Source organism: Meleagris gallopavo, chromosome 3 (assembly GCF_000146605.3).
Source record: "Meleagris gallopavo isolate NT-WF06-2002-E0010 breed Aviagen turkey brand Nicholas breeding stock chromosome 3, Turkey_5.1, whole genome shotgun sequence".
NCBI classification, from domain to species: Eukaryota; Metazoa; Chordata; class Aves; order Galliformes; family Phasianidae; genus Meleagris; species Meleagris gallopavo.
In genome coordinates, this window is record NC_015013.2 from 18960899 (window position 1) to 18980689 (window position 19791).

At 37.4% G+C, this 19791-nt stretch overlaps 1 protein-coding gene across 1 annotated transcript in view; it reads right to left on the reverse strand.

The window, feature by feature from the left end:
* LOC100548692 (threonylcarbamoyladenosine tRNA methylthiotransferase) overlaps nucleotides 1-19791 on the reverse strand; it is a 279899-nt gene that overhangs the window by 208413 nt on the left and 51695 nt on the right. The window contains exon 5 of the mRNA XM_010708474.3: nucleotides 8468-8552. Coding sequence (XP_010706776.2) covers nucleotides 8468-8552 — 85 coding nt within the window. The remainder of the gene's footprint in view (nucleotides 1-8467; nucleotides 8553-19791) is intronic.

Below are 19791 nucleotides of genomic sequence, written 5' to 3' on the forward strand. Positions count from 1 at the left end.
CCCAGTGCTCGTGAAGAGCTGTCATCTCTACTGCACAGAGCCCCAGAAGAGGGGGTGAGACAGGACTTGTCTTGCTTTGGGCTGCTGCACTGTGGGCACAGGAAAATTCCCTCTGAGAGCCCCATAGGCCTGAGGTGGGGATGTCTCAGTCTCACATGGATTCCCCATCAGAAGAAGCCAAACAGAGGAGAGTGGATCCATCTGCCACCACAGAGACGAGCCAGTCCATAACCCAAATTTGCTGTTAGTAAGTTTATACATCTCATTCTTTTTTGCTTTTAGTGGACAAAGGAAGAGTGGCAAACATCATTTGGAAATGACTGTTTCCCAACAACTCCAAAACCTTCCAGTGTCTGGTTGCATCTTTCTCCATATTTATACAAACTAAGCACAGCTTGACAAAATTGCCAGACTGCAAGCCTGGGATTCAGATACCATATCTGTACTCTACAATTGTAACAGTAGTAGCGAGTTGTTTCATTTCAGCTTCACGAGTTGCATTCTGTGTCGAGCTAAAATAAAAGCTTCAGCACTTGTTGCCCATATGCAGCAAAGGCTGCTGTCCCACATGCTCTCTAACTTAGGCAGGAGCAGAAACTGAAAAGGATCATTTAATGGGACTGGGGCCTCCTGTGGAGTCCAAGCAATAAGCAGTAAGACAGACAAACCTTCAGTCACCCTTATGGCAGAATTCTGCAACAAAGAAAGCACCACTCTCAGCTTACACTCCTCACTTACAGAGCTCTCATCACGACAGCATCTAAACTTTCTGTACTAAGGTGAGTCGAGGAAATGAAATTATCTTTGATAATAAGCTTTTGACCTTCACGCTGAATTTAGAAGGATTCAATACAGATGGTAGATGTGTGAGAAAGTTTCCTATCAACTGCAAGCAAATACAGGTAGCTGTATTTGTATGTGAAAAAAAATCAAACATATTCAAAACAATAACTTATTTCCTCAATATAACATTCTTGAAATAAATATATCTACATACAATCATGAAAATTTTAGTTATATATGTACAAGTTTTAGCCATCACTTGCACAGCAATGCAATATGCAAGCTTATGGAGTTATTCCTGCCACAGTTTGAGCAAAAATAATTCCCAAATATTTTGCAACTTTGTCTAGTTACACAAATTCTCTGATAAAACAACTTTGCCAACTCACCATACTGCTGTGAACATCGATGAAGTCATCAAGAACTTCTTAAGTTTCTCACAAGGTTACTGGCACCTGCCAGTGAAGTGCTGTATTTCTGAGGCAATACTGGTCACTTTCTGTACAGAAAACACCACTCTCTATCATTTTAAAGATTTAAAGCTGATAAAGTATTACAGGAATAGTTTTATTATGTTCCTAAAGAAATTTGTTTCAAGATGAACAGCCTTTAAAATATCAAATACTGAGCCACACACAATTTTTTCCCTTCTGTTCTATTCAAAGGGCGTAGCTAAGGAAGATAAGAGGAATGGAAAGGAACATGGGCCTTACTGCTGGTCACACTTAAAGTTGCACATTACTGTGCAACAGTTTTACCCAGGTTTTTGGGGTTTCTACCAATGGTCAATTTAGCAGCTGAATTATTCCTTAAAAAAAGCAAACCCGCATTTCATTGGCAATATTTCAACTCGTTCTCATGAAAAACAAGAGTTTTGTTGAAACAAGAGAAAACAAAAATCCCCAACAATCCTCAACGTCTAACAATTCTGTGGCACTCAATAAGTAGATGGTCTTCTAAAATGAAAACAAAAAAAACCCACACTTGTTAGCAAGGACAAGCATGGATCAGGCTGATTTTTGCATTAATCCTGCTAGTGCAAGTTGCTGCATGCTTTTGTTCTCTTCTCAAGCCTCCAAGGACAACAATCAATATGCATTTAATTAGATAAACATTCAAAGCTATCAACCACCTGTTTCCAGTACTCAAGATATTCACCTTTTGTACTGAATTCTTCTGGCTTGAAATGGTTAAAAAAAAAACAAAACCACCACACACCCAAATCTGTAATGTAATATGTTAAACACTGATATTGTAAAGCTCTCATAACAAATCTTGTTCCTTTTCATATAACCTAGACCCTTTTAATACTCAAATGTTTATCATGTTTACGTGTGTATATGTAATCATACAGCTTTTTATTTGTATTTATTTGTATTAGACAAATATCCATATTTTTCCACTTCTTAATGGCATTTCTCAACTGCGTGCTCTCTCCAGTTCTTACCAGGACTTTGAAAATGAAACATTTAAAACTACGTAAGGAAATCAAACCAATGCAAGCTGTACCCTGACTCTGTCCAGCACCATTTCCATTGGCCTCAATTAATATAATGCCACTTCTCAGGAACACTGACGTTTGGCACAAGTCCTGTCTCAGTCTTTTATATACTTGTCAGTGATGGGACAGTTGATTCATTTAGCTCTCATAAGAAGAAAAAAAAACAAAAACAGAAATCCCATAGCAGAAGGGAGAGATGTCTAGCAGAAGAGGCAGTAAGAATCCCAACTGCGTGACCCCAAACAAAACTCAATTAGGGTAAGGTAGCCTACTAATGCTCACAATCTGTTTGGATAAATCATAGACATTTTACAGAGGAGAAATTTCAATTCACTTATTCTTTGAAGCAATATAAAGCAAAATACAATATCTGACACTGGTTCAGTTTCCTACACTACTATTATCTCAACACTACTTGAACCACAAGCTCTTTGCTTGCATAAATTAAGTAGGAGCACTTACCCACTTCCAGCTACAGCGGCTACAAATGATTCATGTTCTAATTCTATTCCACTCCATAATTTCCTCACATTCACTTATGCAAAAGGTACACGTTCTACATTTCCACCCCACAGCCCAAATAAGTTTGTTGACGTTTTTATTCAGTGGCCTATTTTACAGACCATCAGCAGAAAACATTTTCATCAGTAAGGTAAGCCTGCTACTCTGAAGCATGAGATCAATTGAGGAAAGAAGTTCAGCGTGTTATAAATTCAGTACTAGTGTGTTTAGGATGAGGTCATCCTTGATTAAGGACAATCACTGTTTTCATTCTGCTAAAACAGGTGGAATACTTCCAGCAAACTAATTTAACATGTTTTAGACACGTGCCGGTTTTGTCAGGACAGCCATGGCTTTGCCCAAACTCAAGAAAGACTGAAGTCTTGAAAGACTTTGGAAAAGTAACAAAACGTAAGCCTGAAAATTCTAACTCGAAATGGTGCCTCCATCTTCTTAACCACTGACATCACATACCTGGCCTGGGAAAACAGGCAGCAGCCAGCTCTAAGAGATTAAGAGGAACTTCATGCCACAGATGCAAGCACATGGCAGACATGGCAAAGCAGCACAGGAAACATGGAGAGTAACCAATACCTACTTCTGCTAACTTTTTAAAATCTTTTTTGCTTGGAAAAGGTTCGTGGAATTATGCAATTCTATCAACTGTGAGAGAAAGGAGAAGAAGAAAAGTTTGTACTCAAACTAAAAACAACTGCAGTCAAGTCCAAATAGAATATGATTCTTTTTCCAGTGTTGTTCATTTTCTTAAAAAGAACTTCCAGGTGGCTATAGGTGTATGGATATCCCGCTCTAAAATGCCACAAAAGGAGTACAGATGTGTCTCCATTGAGAAAAAGAATGCTGGAAAGTGTTACTCTACAAACTACAGAGACAACTACCTTCAAAACCAAAAGCACGCTTTCTTTACCCATACCACTAAAACTTAACAGTTCAGCATATGTTTTCAAACAGAGGTGCATCTTTTATACGCAGCAATAAATTTACCTGGTTTTCAACATCTGTAAACAGTGCTTGTAGTACACGGATACTCAGGAGCCACAGAGCTAGGAAGCTGTAACTACACTTAAGTCAGAAAGTTCAAATTCAGATGTATGAAGTCATGGCACAGGGCTGTTTTGCCACGTCACAGTAATATTTTCTTCTTTAAAATGGCCATCAACTACATACCAGTCCCCTTAGGGCACGAGGCTTAAAGAACAAAACATCTAATGCTTACCACAGTGTCAAACTAAGGCCACAGCACTATCTAAACTCTAAAAGCTCTTTACCTAACCAATATCAGTGTACTTCAAATATCCCCAGATGCATTCATGTGAAAGTGAAAAAAAATATTTCCAGAATAACGTTAATTTCTGAACACATGTCTTGAACAGTTTTTTTTGTCATTGTTTTCTTTCAGCTTGTTCAATATTAAATATTAACTTGTACACAGTTATAACCCAGGCTTTTGCAAATCTCCTTTGCAAAATGTAACCATGTAACACATTCAAGCATGTGCAGCCCACAATTCTTCATCTTCTAAACACTGTACAACCAACAAATACTCAATTTTACATGGTCTTCTTTTTCCTCTACATTTTTATAACAGCATGCATGTATGTGTTTTACATTTTCATTCATGTCAGAGATGGGTGCAAAAAACTGGAATGCACTCAAGCGTAGCAGAAAGCCTCCCAGTAAGGAACACATCACTGAATCCCTCACCTACAGCTGTGTGTTCTATCAGCCTGAGACAAGAAAATAATGCAATACAATATCCTAACCGTTAAAAAAAGCAGTTTACACACAAAAGTAGTTTTTTAAATATGTTGTAACATATGGCTCCAGTCTCCCGTTCATGATGATTATTTCTTGTTTAATTTTAAAACAATTTTAACTACTCTAAGCATTGCAAAGGGACTTCATTAAATGTTTGCTCTTTAATTGCAATAACCCACAGGTCAGAACTTAAATATACAGTCGTTGCTATGAATTTAACCATACACTTTTGATAGAATTTACTCCATGCCAAGAAACACATCGCTTTGCCATATGGCTACAGCCTCTTCTAATCCTGCACGTAGACTGAGAAACTCTTCCAGTGTACACTTTTCCTATATTTTAAAGATTGTAGATCATTACCTTTCTAGTGAAGATTTCCACTTCAGCATAAGATTTGTTCTATGCATGTAGAACCCTCTGCTACCGAGCAGGTGATCTTTATGTAGAAGGATACCGAAATAGTAAGACAAGTCTTCCCTTTTGTGAACCCATGCTGGCTATGCCTGTTGACAGCAGGCATAACGTGCCTTCCAATTACATTACTCATACAGCACACTTAACTGCAGTTCTTAGACCTATCCTGTTAAGTACTCACACACATGCTCCAACTCATGGCTTCTAAATAATGCAACGAAGCAAGGCCATAGCCCTCATCTCAAACCCAGTGGAAATAATCACCTTATGATAACAGGATCAACAAAATAACTTGTAACGAAATACCACTGTTTCCTCTTCCAGAGATACTTCACAGCTGAAACTTTACTGAAAGTATAAGCAAGTACAAGTCACAAACTATATTTATGCTGGCAAAGAATTTGTAAAAGGTATAAAGATTGTTTAAAGAACTGTATTTCAATTTGGTGTGGAACTCTTTTTTTCTGGATTTGGTTGCTTTTTTTTTTCCCCCCCTCACAGAAACAGGAGTTTGATGTGCACAAAGTGTGTAATATAAATGTCATACGTAATTGTTAACAAAAGAAAACCTCCCTCTGGGGTTATTTTCACTTGCAAAGATGAAAAACAGCAGAAAATCATTCCTATATCTTCCTTCCAAGCAACCTTCTGTAGTTATTAAAGACTAATCTCCTTCCCTACTTAAAGCAACAACAGCAATAGATAAAGAGAAATGGTGTAGCAAGCAGAAGTACTCATGCCTTTTACTTTACTTTACCACTCAGCCCAATGGATTATAAGAGCTATAAACAATTTGATAGTTAAAAAATAAACTATCAAAACACATTTTTCAAAAATTTAAAAAGAATGTTTCTCGCCTTGAAGCAGACAAAAACTTGCTGTACAATTATTCTACAAACATATAATCACAATATCAAGATCTACTAAATTAATGGATTTTTTTAACTAAAATTTATTTCAGTGAGAGCAAACATCAAGAAAACAACAGCAATTCCCTCAAAAAACAAATTAACACATGCTTGACAGCTGATGAGTAAAGACGTTCCTTTTAGTAAATATACCACATCCCCTATTAAATTTTAAGTTATCCTTTGAATAAAGCTGATGTTAAAAGATCAAAGCACTGTACATAATTAAAATAACCATATCTCCATTGACAGAGGAGAAAAAGTAATACTGAAAGGCACACCTCATGAATACCTCATCAGAAAACTCATGAAAGTTCACAGAACATTAAGATAATTTAGCTTGGAAAGATCTCAGGATGTCTCCTCATGACATCTTCCTCCTCATTATGATCAATTACAAGCAAGACAAGGTTGCTCAGGGCTTCCTGAAGTTGGTTGCAAGGATGAAGGTAGCACAGCCTCTGTGAAAAATGCCTTGCTTGACTTTTTACTTTTTTTTTTTTTTAAATCTCTTTCATACAGCCAGTCTGAAAATGCCTTTTGGTTTATCCCAGTTGCCTCTTGTCCTTCCAACACATACCTCTCTAAACAGTCTGGCTCCATCTTCTCAATAACATCCTCAAAGATACTAGAGGGCTTATATTAATTAGACCAATACCCACGAAAAATACATAGGAGAAAATATAGCAGAGGTAGAGACACAAACAAAAGTGAAATACTTTTCTCACATGTTGTGAGAAGCACAATTCACAGCACAATGCCACACTTTCAGGCAGAAAGGTCTTGTTTGTTGTTTTGTTTTGTTTTTTTTTTAAAGGCTCTTCCTGTGTTAAGTACTAATTTTTCCATTAAAAGAATCTTTGCTTTGACAGCCCACACAATAAATGTTTAATTTGTTACTCAACTACAAAAAAAAAAAAACAAAACTACAAACCAACATGATGATAGGACACAACAGGACCTAATTTCGTATCATCCAAACTTCATACATGCAGTTTGCTGCTGTAACAATTTAAGATGTATGTGGAAAGCACCCTATTGTTTAGAGATACAAGGTCTCGTTACTTCATTGTAAAAACCAAAAAAGTACAAGTTGCTATTTTCTGAGCCAGAACAGAAAAATTAAATATTCCTCAAACACGTTAGAACACACACTTGTGATTCTCATACCCACACTTAGTGAGCATTATAAAGAATGGCACAAAACCAAAATCAAAGTTGTTCATCTCCATCATCAGGAAATGCCAGCATCTGAGAGTATAAAATAAAGCATGCTGTAGGAAAGGAATGACTGACTCTCTGTGAAGAGAAGAAACAAAGAATGATCACACTATTAGTGTGTCAGAAAAGAGAGTATACAGAAACAAGAGAGGAATAAACCCAGACAACAGATTGCATGAGGTTCATTAACAGAGCAAGAGAAACAAAGTTCAAGGAAATATTTTTTAGCCATTTGCTCTTAGCTAGACCCTTATCCAACTCCACTGCTTACAGGACGCACACCATACCACATCAATTCATGTCTGGCATATGAGCAGTAAAATAGAAAGATGGCCACAACTGGAAAAAGTCTTGTCATCGGTTCTATTAACCAACACACTAACTGGAAGTATCTGGGAAGAAGGGTTTGGTTGTTTTGGGTTTTTTTGTTTGTTTGTTTTTGTTTTTGTTTTTTTTTTAACAATAGTTTGGGAAAAAAATGGTAGTACAGTCATTGAGTGCAATATTAGCACTCAGGAAATGAAGCCCTCTGATGGGTGGAGGAAATTTTAACTGTGCCACCTGTGGGCAAACTATTCCAAATTACAGCCCTAGGATGTGTTTCAGCACTGCAAGAAACTTCTCTGGTCTCTCTAAATTCCTGAGCATGAAATATGTTCTTCTAACCAAAATAGATTCTGACAAACAGTCCTTCAGCAACGTATCACACCAAACAAATGATTGCACAAATATCTGCTATTGCTTAATAAAGGGAAAAATTTACAAGTAACATACTGAAACATTTATTTCTACTGCACAACCACAGCTGTAAGTGTACAGGTTGTTGCTTCCAGTTACTCCCCACTACAACTACATTTTGACAGACATCAGAGACAAAAGTTGCTGCCACATCATACTTATCAACATCATTGGAAAACAATCTTCAGAAGACTACTGTTAATGACAATTAAGTTCACCTTTTGAGAAAAAGCAAAGTAGTTTTAAGTATGTATCATATAGCATTCTAATTAGAAAAGACTGATTATGTAGAATTAAATTACAAAGAAATAGCCAGCAAATCACTTTAAAAAAAAAAACAACTCTTCCAAAGAAAATAATGCTATCATGAAAAGAAATACAGAAGCATGTAATAGATTATCAGTATACTTCTGTAGGAGAACTGTTAATCTAAGTTATCAAAGCTAAAAAAAAACACACAAATCCACTCTAGAGAACTTACCATTGTAGTATTCACACTGAGCAGACTTTTTTTTGTTCTAAAATACATAATTACATCTCTATTGAAAACAGGAATTAACAAAATTAAACTATATATTCACTGATAATTCCATCTTGAGAGACAGATGTTTCAACTTACTTGATTGAGTTTCTGAAGTGGTCTTCAGCTGGATTTTTTACTGTACAGCTGTTCAGCAACCATAAATCTGCTTCAGCAGAGTTATCTAGAAGAAAAAGAAAATATGTATTACGACAATTCCTACTTTCTACCATATAAAAAAGACTCAACTTTGCAGCTATCAATAAATTGGCTATTCACAAAACAATTAACATTTGAAACATCACATTGTCTCATGGATCTTTGCTTAGTTGATTTTGCTTTTTTTTGTTTGTTTGTTTTCCTCCATGAGCACTTCTGTTAGCCGTTATTTTTTTTGTAAAGGAACAGTACACAGCTATCCCAATATTAATGAGATGCACCTCATCAAAAATAAAGAAAAAATCCATTATCCCTGGCCTACAAAGGGAGAAAATTTACAAAAGCGCATAGAGATGTTTTCTGAAAATCAAACAAATGGCCAAGAAAAGCAGGTTCCAGTAACAAAACAGAGTAATTGCTTCCAGTCTATTTTGAATTATTAAAACAAGAGAATCAGAATGCACAGAGCATGAATTTCCACTAAAGAAAGAAGTCCAAGTAGCTCATTTGGAAGGAAATATGCATATTTCTAGTTTAGATTACAACTTGATTGAGATATAATTATATTAGAGTTGTATGTAGACAGAAGATACTCATGCAATGAGTATCTGCATTCACTCAAATTAGCAAATAAACTTCCAGAACTGAACCTTTCTGTAGGTTCACAATCTACTGACATCTGAACTCCACCATCACCTGCAGAAGCACATACGAACTCTAATACTGTAAAAATTCTATCATACAGAATTCCCAAAACAGCTATCTTTCTTGAAAAGACAGAATGCATCTTTTCAAATAAAGGAATGAAGATAATCCATCTCAAATACCCCAGCGCTGTAGTATTGATCAGAACAGTTCACATCTCCTTGGATAGGAACATTTGTGCCACGCTTGATGCTATTCAGAATATCTTAAGTATGGAGTTATTTTTAAATAATTTACATCAATGAAAAATGAACAGAGCGAGAACATCAATCCCTGGTAAGGTGCTTTATCTGAATTGACATGAAAAGTGGAAGAAAGTTTGTAACAATTTGAGTACGTTTCCATCAAGGATGTATTGGCATACACATGAATATCCTTCAATTACACCATACGTTAGTCTGCAAGTACTAGAAAAGAAAAATCTTTCCACCTGTATCTACCAACGTTGTTTCCAAAGAAACAATGCTTTTTTATTAACTATCACTTAACCTAGGAAGCAAGTAAAATGAAATTAATACACAAAAACAGCAACTGAAAGACATTTATATTAAACAAGAGAAAATATTCAGAATTTTTTTTTTAATTACTTATGTTGATAAAGATTACACTACTAAATTGGATCAAAACTGGCCTCTTCTACAATAGGTCAAAGGTTTCAAAGGAGTCACCTAAAATAACATTTAGATCTCTCGCTATTTTAAGCATAAAGCAAACATACCAATATCTGACTTTGTCTTCTAATAGAAAAGATGAAAAAACGCCAATCTCATGTCAAAACAAAAAATGGAACAAGCAAAAGACTCTCTCCTTCAACCCAGTCAGCATGAAAACAATTCAGTGTTTCTATCAACTTTTTGAAAGGGTAGATAACGGCAGGACAAGGGGAAATGATTTGAAGTTGAGGGAAGGAAGATTTAGGTTGGATGTCAGGGGGAAGTTCTTTACAGAGAGAGCGGTGAGGTGCTGGAACAGCTGCCCAGAGAGGCTGTGGATGCCCTGTCCCTGGAGGTGTTCAAGGCCAGATTGGATGGGGCTGTGGGCAGCCTGGGCTGGTATTAAACGAGGAGGTTGGTGGCCCTGCATGTGGCAGGGGGTTGGAGATTCGTGATCCTTGAGGTCCCTTCCAACCCTGGCCATTCTGTGATTCTGTATACTAATGGACTTAACATCACTGTTAGGAATATAGATATCAGATTAGGAAAAAAAAAAGAGAACGATGTACTGAAGGAAGAAAAAAAAGCATAGTTTCAAAATCAGAAAAAGAGCAAACTCCTGGCCTAATCCAATTCACCAAGAAGCAAGATTTTCCATTAACACCATCACACCTCTGTAGTTCTTATTATTGTCAGCATGAAACGCTTATAAATTCAGCAGCCCAACCAAGATGCGCCCACCTGCCAGTCACAAGAGTTCCATGTCATAAAAGGCCATGAACACATTTAACAAGAGTTTCAGCAGTAAAAACATATCACTGTAAACTGTTAAAAGTTTCAAGCCACAGAGATGTCTTCATTTACATGACAGAAGTCACAGTGCATGAAACACTTGCTTTCAGTTCCTCCCTGTACCATGCAGAGCCTCCGTGGAAAAGGAATCAACAGCCTCACTACCACAACACCTTTCCACTAAAGTTAGCACAACCTGTCCTTGAAATTGTATAGGCAGAATGCATTTACGTTTAGTAGGTCTCTATGTGCTAACCCAATAGAAAATCTCCACACAATGTGTTGCATTCCATGCTATGAACGCATTAACGGCTGGTCTGGGAGTCCATGGAACAACAACTGCAATACCTGCACACACTTTACACAAAGAAAAAGCCTCCCAAATTCATTCAAACCCATTTCCTCACAGATTTCACCCCCTCACAGACCAGACAGAGTGCAATAAAATCTCCTGTAGAAAAGCATCTCCCATAGCCCAGGTAAAATGAAACATCAAAAATCTACGTATCTAAAAACCATTTAAGAGAAAGAAAAGTGTAGCTGAAGCTTGTCCTCTCTTTTCACTAACATTATTTCATCTCATGTAGCTTTTTGGTTCCTGTCTTTTTTTTTTTAATCTTTCTTATTAATTCTCTCATATACAGATATTTTTATCAATTTGTATTTAAAACCATTAAAATATCACATAAATTTAAGAAATCTACTAATCAAAATTCATATCATAACTTCAAAATGATAGCTAAACATCCTTAGTTCTCTCCTGCACTATTTATATGCAAATTCAGTCTACATTCAATAGGATCTTCTGCATTTCCTCAATCTAATTGCTGTTTCAGGAGATTATTTACCAGCAGTGTATTTTTGCATCAGGTTACAAAAAAATAAATAAATAAAAATAAAAATCACTAGTTCAGATTGCAGGAGCACTTCTTGTTTTCAGAATATTTGATGCACTTATTCTAAATGCAAGTAAGACTCCGATGGGTCCATTAAAAAAACAGAGTAAAACATCAAATCAAACATAGATGTATACATGAGACACCATGAAGCTTAATAAACACTAAATATTAAACAGTGGGAACAAGATTTTTTTTTTACAAGCTGTGTTCTGACCTGACTAGTCACCAGAGTTCAGCGAGGGCTTGAAGTAAAATAGCTTTGACAAATAGCTCAGGCTTCTAAATACATAAACTGGCAGGATCAGAAAGACCTGAGGCTTCTGTGTATGCTTAAAGACAAATGATGAGAACTGTTTTTGGGCTGGATGGTAAACACTGCACGAATACAGTGCTGTGCCTACTAAGGCAGCTCATGCAACATGGTTTCTTGGAAAGTCTCCTGCCTGCCAATCTTACCCACTCTGCCACCCACCCTGTCAGATTCCAGTGGAGCAGGGACTGATTCATTCAGCAGGCTGATGCTCATCTTTTTAGCAGCAACATTAGAAAAAAAAAACGCAGTGAAGAACAGAGGTTTGTGTTTGGGAATTCTCACAGCTCTTATCAACGAGGACAACCTAACGTTTACGGAAGGTTTTATTAGCAAGACAATCATACTGCGATAAATAAAACTGAATCAAGAACCGTGAGCAGCACAGTGAACATCAATTATGTTTGTGAATGTAAGACAGATGCCTTTTTCTACACTCTGCAACAAACTGCCCTTCACTAAGGGGATTTTATTTCTTTTCCTTTTCTTCATGTTCAGTGTAATGGTACTTCCAAATGACAGTACTTTGCTGCTCACTATTTTTTGGTAAGCTACCTAAAAAGATGTTGTACGTTAAGATGCTTTTTAAGAGTTACAACAACCCACCATCTACTAAATGCTCAGAGACAGGACTCAAAACCACAGCCTTTTTTACTTCATGACATCTTTTCCATGAAAGAAACACTACACTGGAAATAAACCACAAGCTCTATCATACTCTCTGCAAAACAACACAGTCTACAAAGAAATCTAAAGGTCATGGAAACTTCTGAACACCCAATTTAATTGAGAAGCTTTGGAAAACACGAACTGACTACATTATGCAATACTAAGAGGCTAAAACAGCAGGAGTTTGAAACACTGTTATATCTACAGAGGAAAACAACATTTGCCATTATTTTCTAACCAATACTTTGGGGTTTGTTTATCATTGTGGAAAACAAATCAGCAGAATTTCTTAAGCCTGTAGTAATATTATCAGTTTTGAAGGCTAAATTGAGTTTGTTTTGCCTTGGTGTTCTAACTGAAGTCTTTTTTCTTTCAGTTTTTACTAAAGCTTTATTTCTTTCTAGTCTTACCCCGTCCCCTCCACAAACTACTCAAAAACCAACACACACGCAGAGCTCTGAAGTGGAAGAAATATGGCCAGAGAAGCCCTAAAAGAACAGCCTTCCTTTACTTTCTTCAGCGTATCACCAGGCTTCCTGCAATGAAATCACTATGTTCTCATTTTTTTAATCAGCACTTACGGTGCACTGTTTTCACTTCCCAAACAGCTCTGCCCCCTTCCTTTAATCCCAGCTTGGAATTTTATATCCTAAAGCAGGATCTAGTAATGCTCAAGTTATACACTTGGAGCATGTATTTACAATTGGACTCCATACAAATCATCTCCTTCCAGATTGGGGGCAGGTTAACTAATGATGTCTTAGATCACTGTTCAACAGGGGATCTTGGTAAATAGTGACAAAGAATCTCCTTCAAAAACACCATCTCAGAAATGCCATTAGCCATCAGAATGTACGTCTTCCTCTAGGGTCTTAAAAGTTTGGTTGTTTCTAGACAGTAGGCTTTGTTTGGTAAAGGAAAAAGGACAACAGGGTTGAGAAAAACCATCAGAAAACTTGTTATTTCCAGACCTTTCCTCAGCACACGACATAATTTGTTACCAAATGCTACTTCTCAGTACATCATATCATACACACAATTATCAATTTCTATACATGTCCTTCAGAAAAAGTTTTAAATTAGCCCTTTCCTTTTCCTTTTTTTTTTCTTTTTAAATGAAAGCTGAAAATTTTCCACAAACTTCCAGATGGCACATTTGAGATTTGAGGATCACATTTTCAATTCCTATCTGAGAAGACCTTTCTCACATTTACCACTTATACATAATTTTTCGTTGCAACATTCCATTTGAAAATTCCCAAGTAACATATTGACATTGACTGAAAATTGAGTCACAAATACCCCAAAATCTTCCTTAAGTATCATCTCAAAACTGCATGGCTGCATATTTTCTCCTGTTCACAGAGGACTGCGTTTAGCCACTGTATTACAAGGCATGCAGTCATCTGCTACCACCTGAGTTAGCACCGCACTGTGGCCTCCTCTCTGGGTTTCAGCCCAGATAGGGTTAATGGCACACTGCTGTTTGGTCACTGCTGAGTGAGGGCTGTGTGTCCAGGCCCAAGCTGGAGCAGGCAGCCCAGCTCATAGAGTTGCTGCCATGATGTTGCAGGGCACAGGCAGGGCAGGCTGCATTGCCAGATGTGCTGGGCTGAGGGCTGGACATGGCTGGAATAGGTAAATACACACAAGCTACTTCAATCTGTTGTTTACAAATCAGATCAGCAATAGCCAGTTTTTTCGTAAGTTTTAAGACGCCCATGAAAATCAACCCTTCAGTAATTTGGATGGCATAGTAAGTGAGAACAAAACACCAAACTTCATCTGCTGTTCAATAAGTTATACGAGACAAGTAAAAAGGAATTAAAATAGTTCCACTGACCTCCCTAAGCGTACTAAAACACAGCTCTTACAGATGTTTTATCAACTTTCCACAGAATGTATTGAAACTTCACTAGGTTAAACATCCGCCTTTCTTAGCATCAGGGAGGTGATGCATCATCAGCAGAAGATCTCTTCCATTAACAGGGCAAGTGTTTCTCACCTGCATTATAATACTTCATAGTAGTTTAGAACTCGGCACTTGAATATCTCTTGTCTCAAATGAAACTTGCTTACTAAAAACAATTAAGACGATTTCACTGTATTTTACAGATCAGAATTTCTAACCAACTGTTAAAACGCATGTAATGCGCAAGACAAAATATAAGTCAGAAATGTCCTCTAAAGTATTTCGAGATGTGAAGTACTGTATTTTAAGCTGCAAAAGAAACTGCACCACACTGAAGCAAAAGCAGCTAATTTCATATACTGACAGTAAATCCACAGGAGAACAAAAAAAGTTACCATTTTCTGCACACACTATGATCCCATACAAATGCTAATGTCATTTTAATCTCCCTTGGGTGCAGTAACGCCATGGTAAGTCTCACATAACAAAAGCTGCCAGCCACATAGATAATTACACGTTAATGGCTCTACCCCATTCTGCTGTTCCACCCAGAAGAAAAATAATTTGAGGGCTATCTTAGTTCTATCACACCAAGGTGTGCTGCAACCTGCTGGCTTACGCACAGCCCACAGGAACCACAGGTCTTCATCAAATACATCAGCAGCACTTCAGAATCATGGAACGTAAAAAGATGGGAGATCTATACTGGATTTAGGAAGAAATTATTTGCTCAGTCCTGAGGCACTGGAACAGATTGCCCAGAGGTGCTGGGGAAGCCCCATCCTTGAGGATGCCCAAGGCCAGGTTGGATGGGGCCCTAGATAACCTGATCTAGTTGATGTCAACAGTTTCCACAACAGGACAACTGAAACTTGAAGGTCTCTTTCAACCCACACCACTCCATGATTCTAGGATAAATCTTTCCTTTTAGTTTAAAGCCGTTGCTCTATATCCCGTCACTACACTCCCTGACAAAGAGTCCTTCTCCAGCTTTCAGATTGCTCTTCCTCTCCTCCTGCCCCAGTGCCTTCTGTTCTCTGGGCTGAACAAACCCAGCTCTCAGCCTTTCTTCAATCCCTTTGATCATCCTTGTGGCCCTCCTCTGGATTTGCTCCAACAGATTCACATCCTTTAATAATAGGACTGTTAAGCCTTCAGGAGGCTCAGGGGAACTCAAGGTGTATAAATACTTTAAAGGATGCAATAAAGCAATGACACAATGAAGCCAGACTGCTGTCAGAGGCGCCCAGTGCCAGGACAGGAGGCAATGGGAACAAACCGGTTCTGTAATTACCCACTTGGTGAAGCCTGTTCTAAGCCCACACAAGCAATAAGCATTTACAACAGAAGGAAGCCCCAAAGCAGCGAAGCATAAGGTTGTCAAGTTCAGCAAAATTTTCATATTAGATTCCATGCTCTCCAGATAAATTAGACCACAAATGTGTAATTTTAAGGACATTTCATTACCTAAGATCTAGTTTATATTAAATTTGAAATGACACAACTTTACTCCACCGATTTCATACTTTTTCAGTACAACTATTTTGTATAAATTGGCCTGTGGCAATTAACTTCCTCACTTTGTAACTTCCTAATCTCCACAAATTTATATTCAATTTCACGTCAGCCAAGATTACAGTTTTGCTGTGGTGTGCAAATTAAAGCTAAATTTTATTCCCATGTCTGTTTCACAATCTTTTTTCTCTAAATTCTATCTGCATTAAGTTGTACCTGGAAGCAATATATTGATTTCAAATGTCTTGCTTCTACTTATTTCTCCTGATACCTAATACCACAGGGAATATGGATTCAATTTCCATCTATTGCTTTTAAGAGAGTTAAAATATATAAGGTATTTGAGCCAGATATGTTCAAACACTTATTAAATTGTAGCTTCCAGGTATTTATTGACTTTCTCAAAACTGCCTTCACACCTCATCTATCTGTTACTTTATCAGTTTTCTGAAAAGCTGGAGATATGGCCTTAAGGTACCGTAACCAGCAGCCAGATAAGCCTTTGCCACGTGCGGTTAATTCCCACTCATCATCTCCAGTCCAGATTAGCAACAGAATTTAGGGCTTGCGAAAGCTCCAGACTGAACACACGGGAAATTAAAGTTTACTGTTTATATACAACAGACAGATACGGGGCAGGAATTAACAGTGCAAGCTTCCTCACAAAACCCCACCAACGTTTCATTACAGGTGGCCTACAAAACCTCTACAGTAAAATAGTTCCACATACCTACTTCTTTGACTAGGATGGAAAGGAAGTCTGCTCATTGGAGATAAGCAGGTTTTCACATGTTCCCCTCCTGCACTTTCTCTACACATTACTCCCACTGAAGAGACACACCAATCTGTGCAGTTGTTACAGTACTTAGGAGTCCATCTGCAGCCTCCCTAGCCATTCACTCTGATTCTCCAACACTGTACTTGCCTTTGCACCTGAAGTTTGCTTAATTAGATGCTGCTGGACACAGGTGCAGACAGAACAAAAACAAAACACTTTGCTCAAAGCAGTTCCTTAGCAGGTCGAGCACTTCTATACCTCTACATAAATATCCACCAAAGCCTCACACTCACGACTTCTCCGCCCTGTCTCTTCTTGATTTTTGATTGCAAGTCTTGTGAGAAAACCACCTTTGTTAGGCTCCTTCATGACTTGCACACAAAAAAGAAAGCCAAGGAGAAGATACTTTTCAGTACTAGTAAGGCTGCATACAATATGACAAGCCTATTTTGAAGCTTTCAGCAGCATTTACAGTCGCCAATTGTTTGAGCATGCACAGAGAATTGACTGTGGGTTTGTGGCTCCAAAGTGGTCCAATTTCATCAAGCACAGACCGGTTGATCACTAGTGTGAGGCAGCAAGCATGCACTATTTGATACATCAGCAACTCCCAAAAATAGACATCAACAGACAAACAAGAGAACATATGTGACAGGATCCACTTTCATCTTATTTGGAAGAAAGAACTCAAGATTTCAGGCACTGTCCTTATGCAAAGTCACGAGTGATGATCCAGTATTATGCTGCACTGTGAGTGCACAGTGCTGACTCTTCTCCATTTCCTTTAAGGAAAAGGCAACAGATCCAGTGTGAGCATCATACAGGCCAATGATAAAAGTCAGAATGTTTTGAGTCATCTTATCCCCTTCCCAGGCTCATACTGAGATGACAGGATTTACCTCAATCTTTCTTACTCTTGAATGCAGAGTGAAGAATAGCAACAGAAAGCTTGCATTTTATTACGTAGCTCAATTGATTGGGTAGACTCACTGTTCTCTGCTCTGTTACAACTGCAAATAAATTCATATTGCATTTTCTGAATAGCCAGAAAACTTCCAGAAGCCATTCCACCTTTCATCTTCAGTAGCTCGAATATTTCACTTTCTTAATTTTAAGACTTGAGTAAGCCTGTAACTTCTCAATTTTTTTCTATTCTATTTTCCGTTTTGATAGCTTAAGTGTATTCTAGTATCTCCGAGGATCACTATGACTATAACTTACAGCTTAACTGTCTTTACAGCACATATTTCATAATTTACCTTTTCTTTTGCTTTCAAATACAATTTTTTTTTAATCAAGTCCCTGCAAATCGCACATAAACCCCAGTAGATCTGACACATCATCCAGGCAAATATCCATCATTGAAATGGTCTGAAAGCTTTTGGTGAACTCTCATGGTAAACATTAAATAAAACTTTCAAAAAACACCACTTCTTATAATTCTCAAACACAACAATAAGAATCACCAGTCCTTGCTACAGGGTAACTGCTTCCAGTGGAAGATAACAGAAAGCTGTTTCTCTTACTCTACCTTCATTCTTTTCAATGTTTCTGAAGAGAAAAGGCTTAATTAATGAATAAAACATTGCTAGGTATAAAGATAAGTGCCACAGAGGCAACAGAGTACAGAGTGAGGTCCACAACTGTATGGAAAGACCAGACTACCTTCTCAATCCATAAAGTTATTTACTTATTCTCCTTGGACTGGCCTTAAAAGAACCCCAAGAAAGCCATACCATCCCAGGAATAGATCTCTCCAGGTCAACAGAAAGAAGCCTGGAAGTGACATGATGTCAGGATGTGTTCAGTAGGATACATAAACACAGGTATCAACGCAGCCTTAGGGCCATCAGCACAGCTAACATGTGATCTTCTTAAATTCAAACATAGCTCCTAATCCAGCCTATAACTTAACAAGGAAGCACCTGGTCCTCCTAGAAGTTATCATTTTAGGTTCATCCACAGATTGAACCTCTGTAAAGCTCAAAGGCTAAACTAACACAGCAAAAGATTTAACCCTTTCATTCAAGCCAGCATTCAACTCATAATTTAACTCTCTTATGGAAAATAAGTGACTGCTATCAAACTACAAACACACCTAAAATCTAGCAACTTCTGTTCTAACCACGGAAAAATAAAGACTATGGCATTGCACTGTATTTTTTTTTCCCCCAAGGTAAATGCAGAGAATAAAAAATTAAATGCTTGATGTAAACAGAATTTAAAAATACATTTCTTCCAAGTGACAGACATGAGAAACCTCACATCATCTTCTATTTTTATCTCTGATTCATAAGAATTCTGTGATGTGAAAATCCTTCGGAGTACCACTGCATTTCATTTGACAGCAAGCAATCTGGGAAACAATATTTTCAAATATACAGAGTTAAGATAATGCTCCTGGCTGAGGAATCTCAAAGGTATGCAGTGTACAAACAATTCGTTCAGGACAACACAAGTGTCTTCAAACACAGTGAAGAGTCTTTCACTGATAAATATTTATAACCAGTTTTGATAATGTATTTCACAAACTCTGAATTCCACAGTTACAACTGATACCATGAGGGAGCAAAAAGTATACATGCATATAAATAGTAGTACGGAAGAGGCAGCTGCGATGAAGAGGGGAACAAAAGTAGTATAGCAATAAACAGATCAGAATTCAGAAAATAAAAATCACTAACAAAGTCCTGCTACCCCAGGACAGTTTCCAACTGCACTGTGTTATTTTTTAGAAAGTATTTATTATGACCTGGGTGCAATCAGTCAAAGTTTATTGTAAAGTCAAGAGACTTTTCATCACACACACACAAAAAAAATCCTCAGTTTACATCAAGCATGGATATAAAAAAATGGATCTGTATTCCAAGTAATATTCATGTTATATACAAAAAAAAAACAACAGATAACATAGTTCTGCATTTGCACAGCTTTTAATGATTATTAATGATCACTGGGCCTCGATAAAGCATCCAAAGTACTTTCTTTAATCATTCAGCATTTCAACTGCTGGAAGCAACTTTAAATAGAT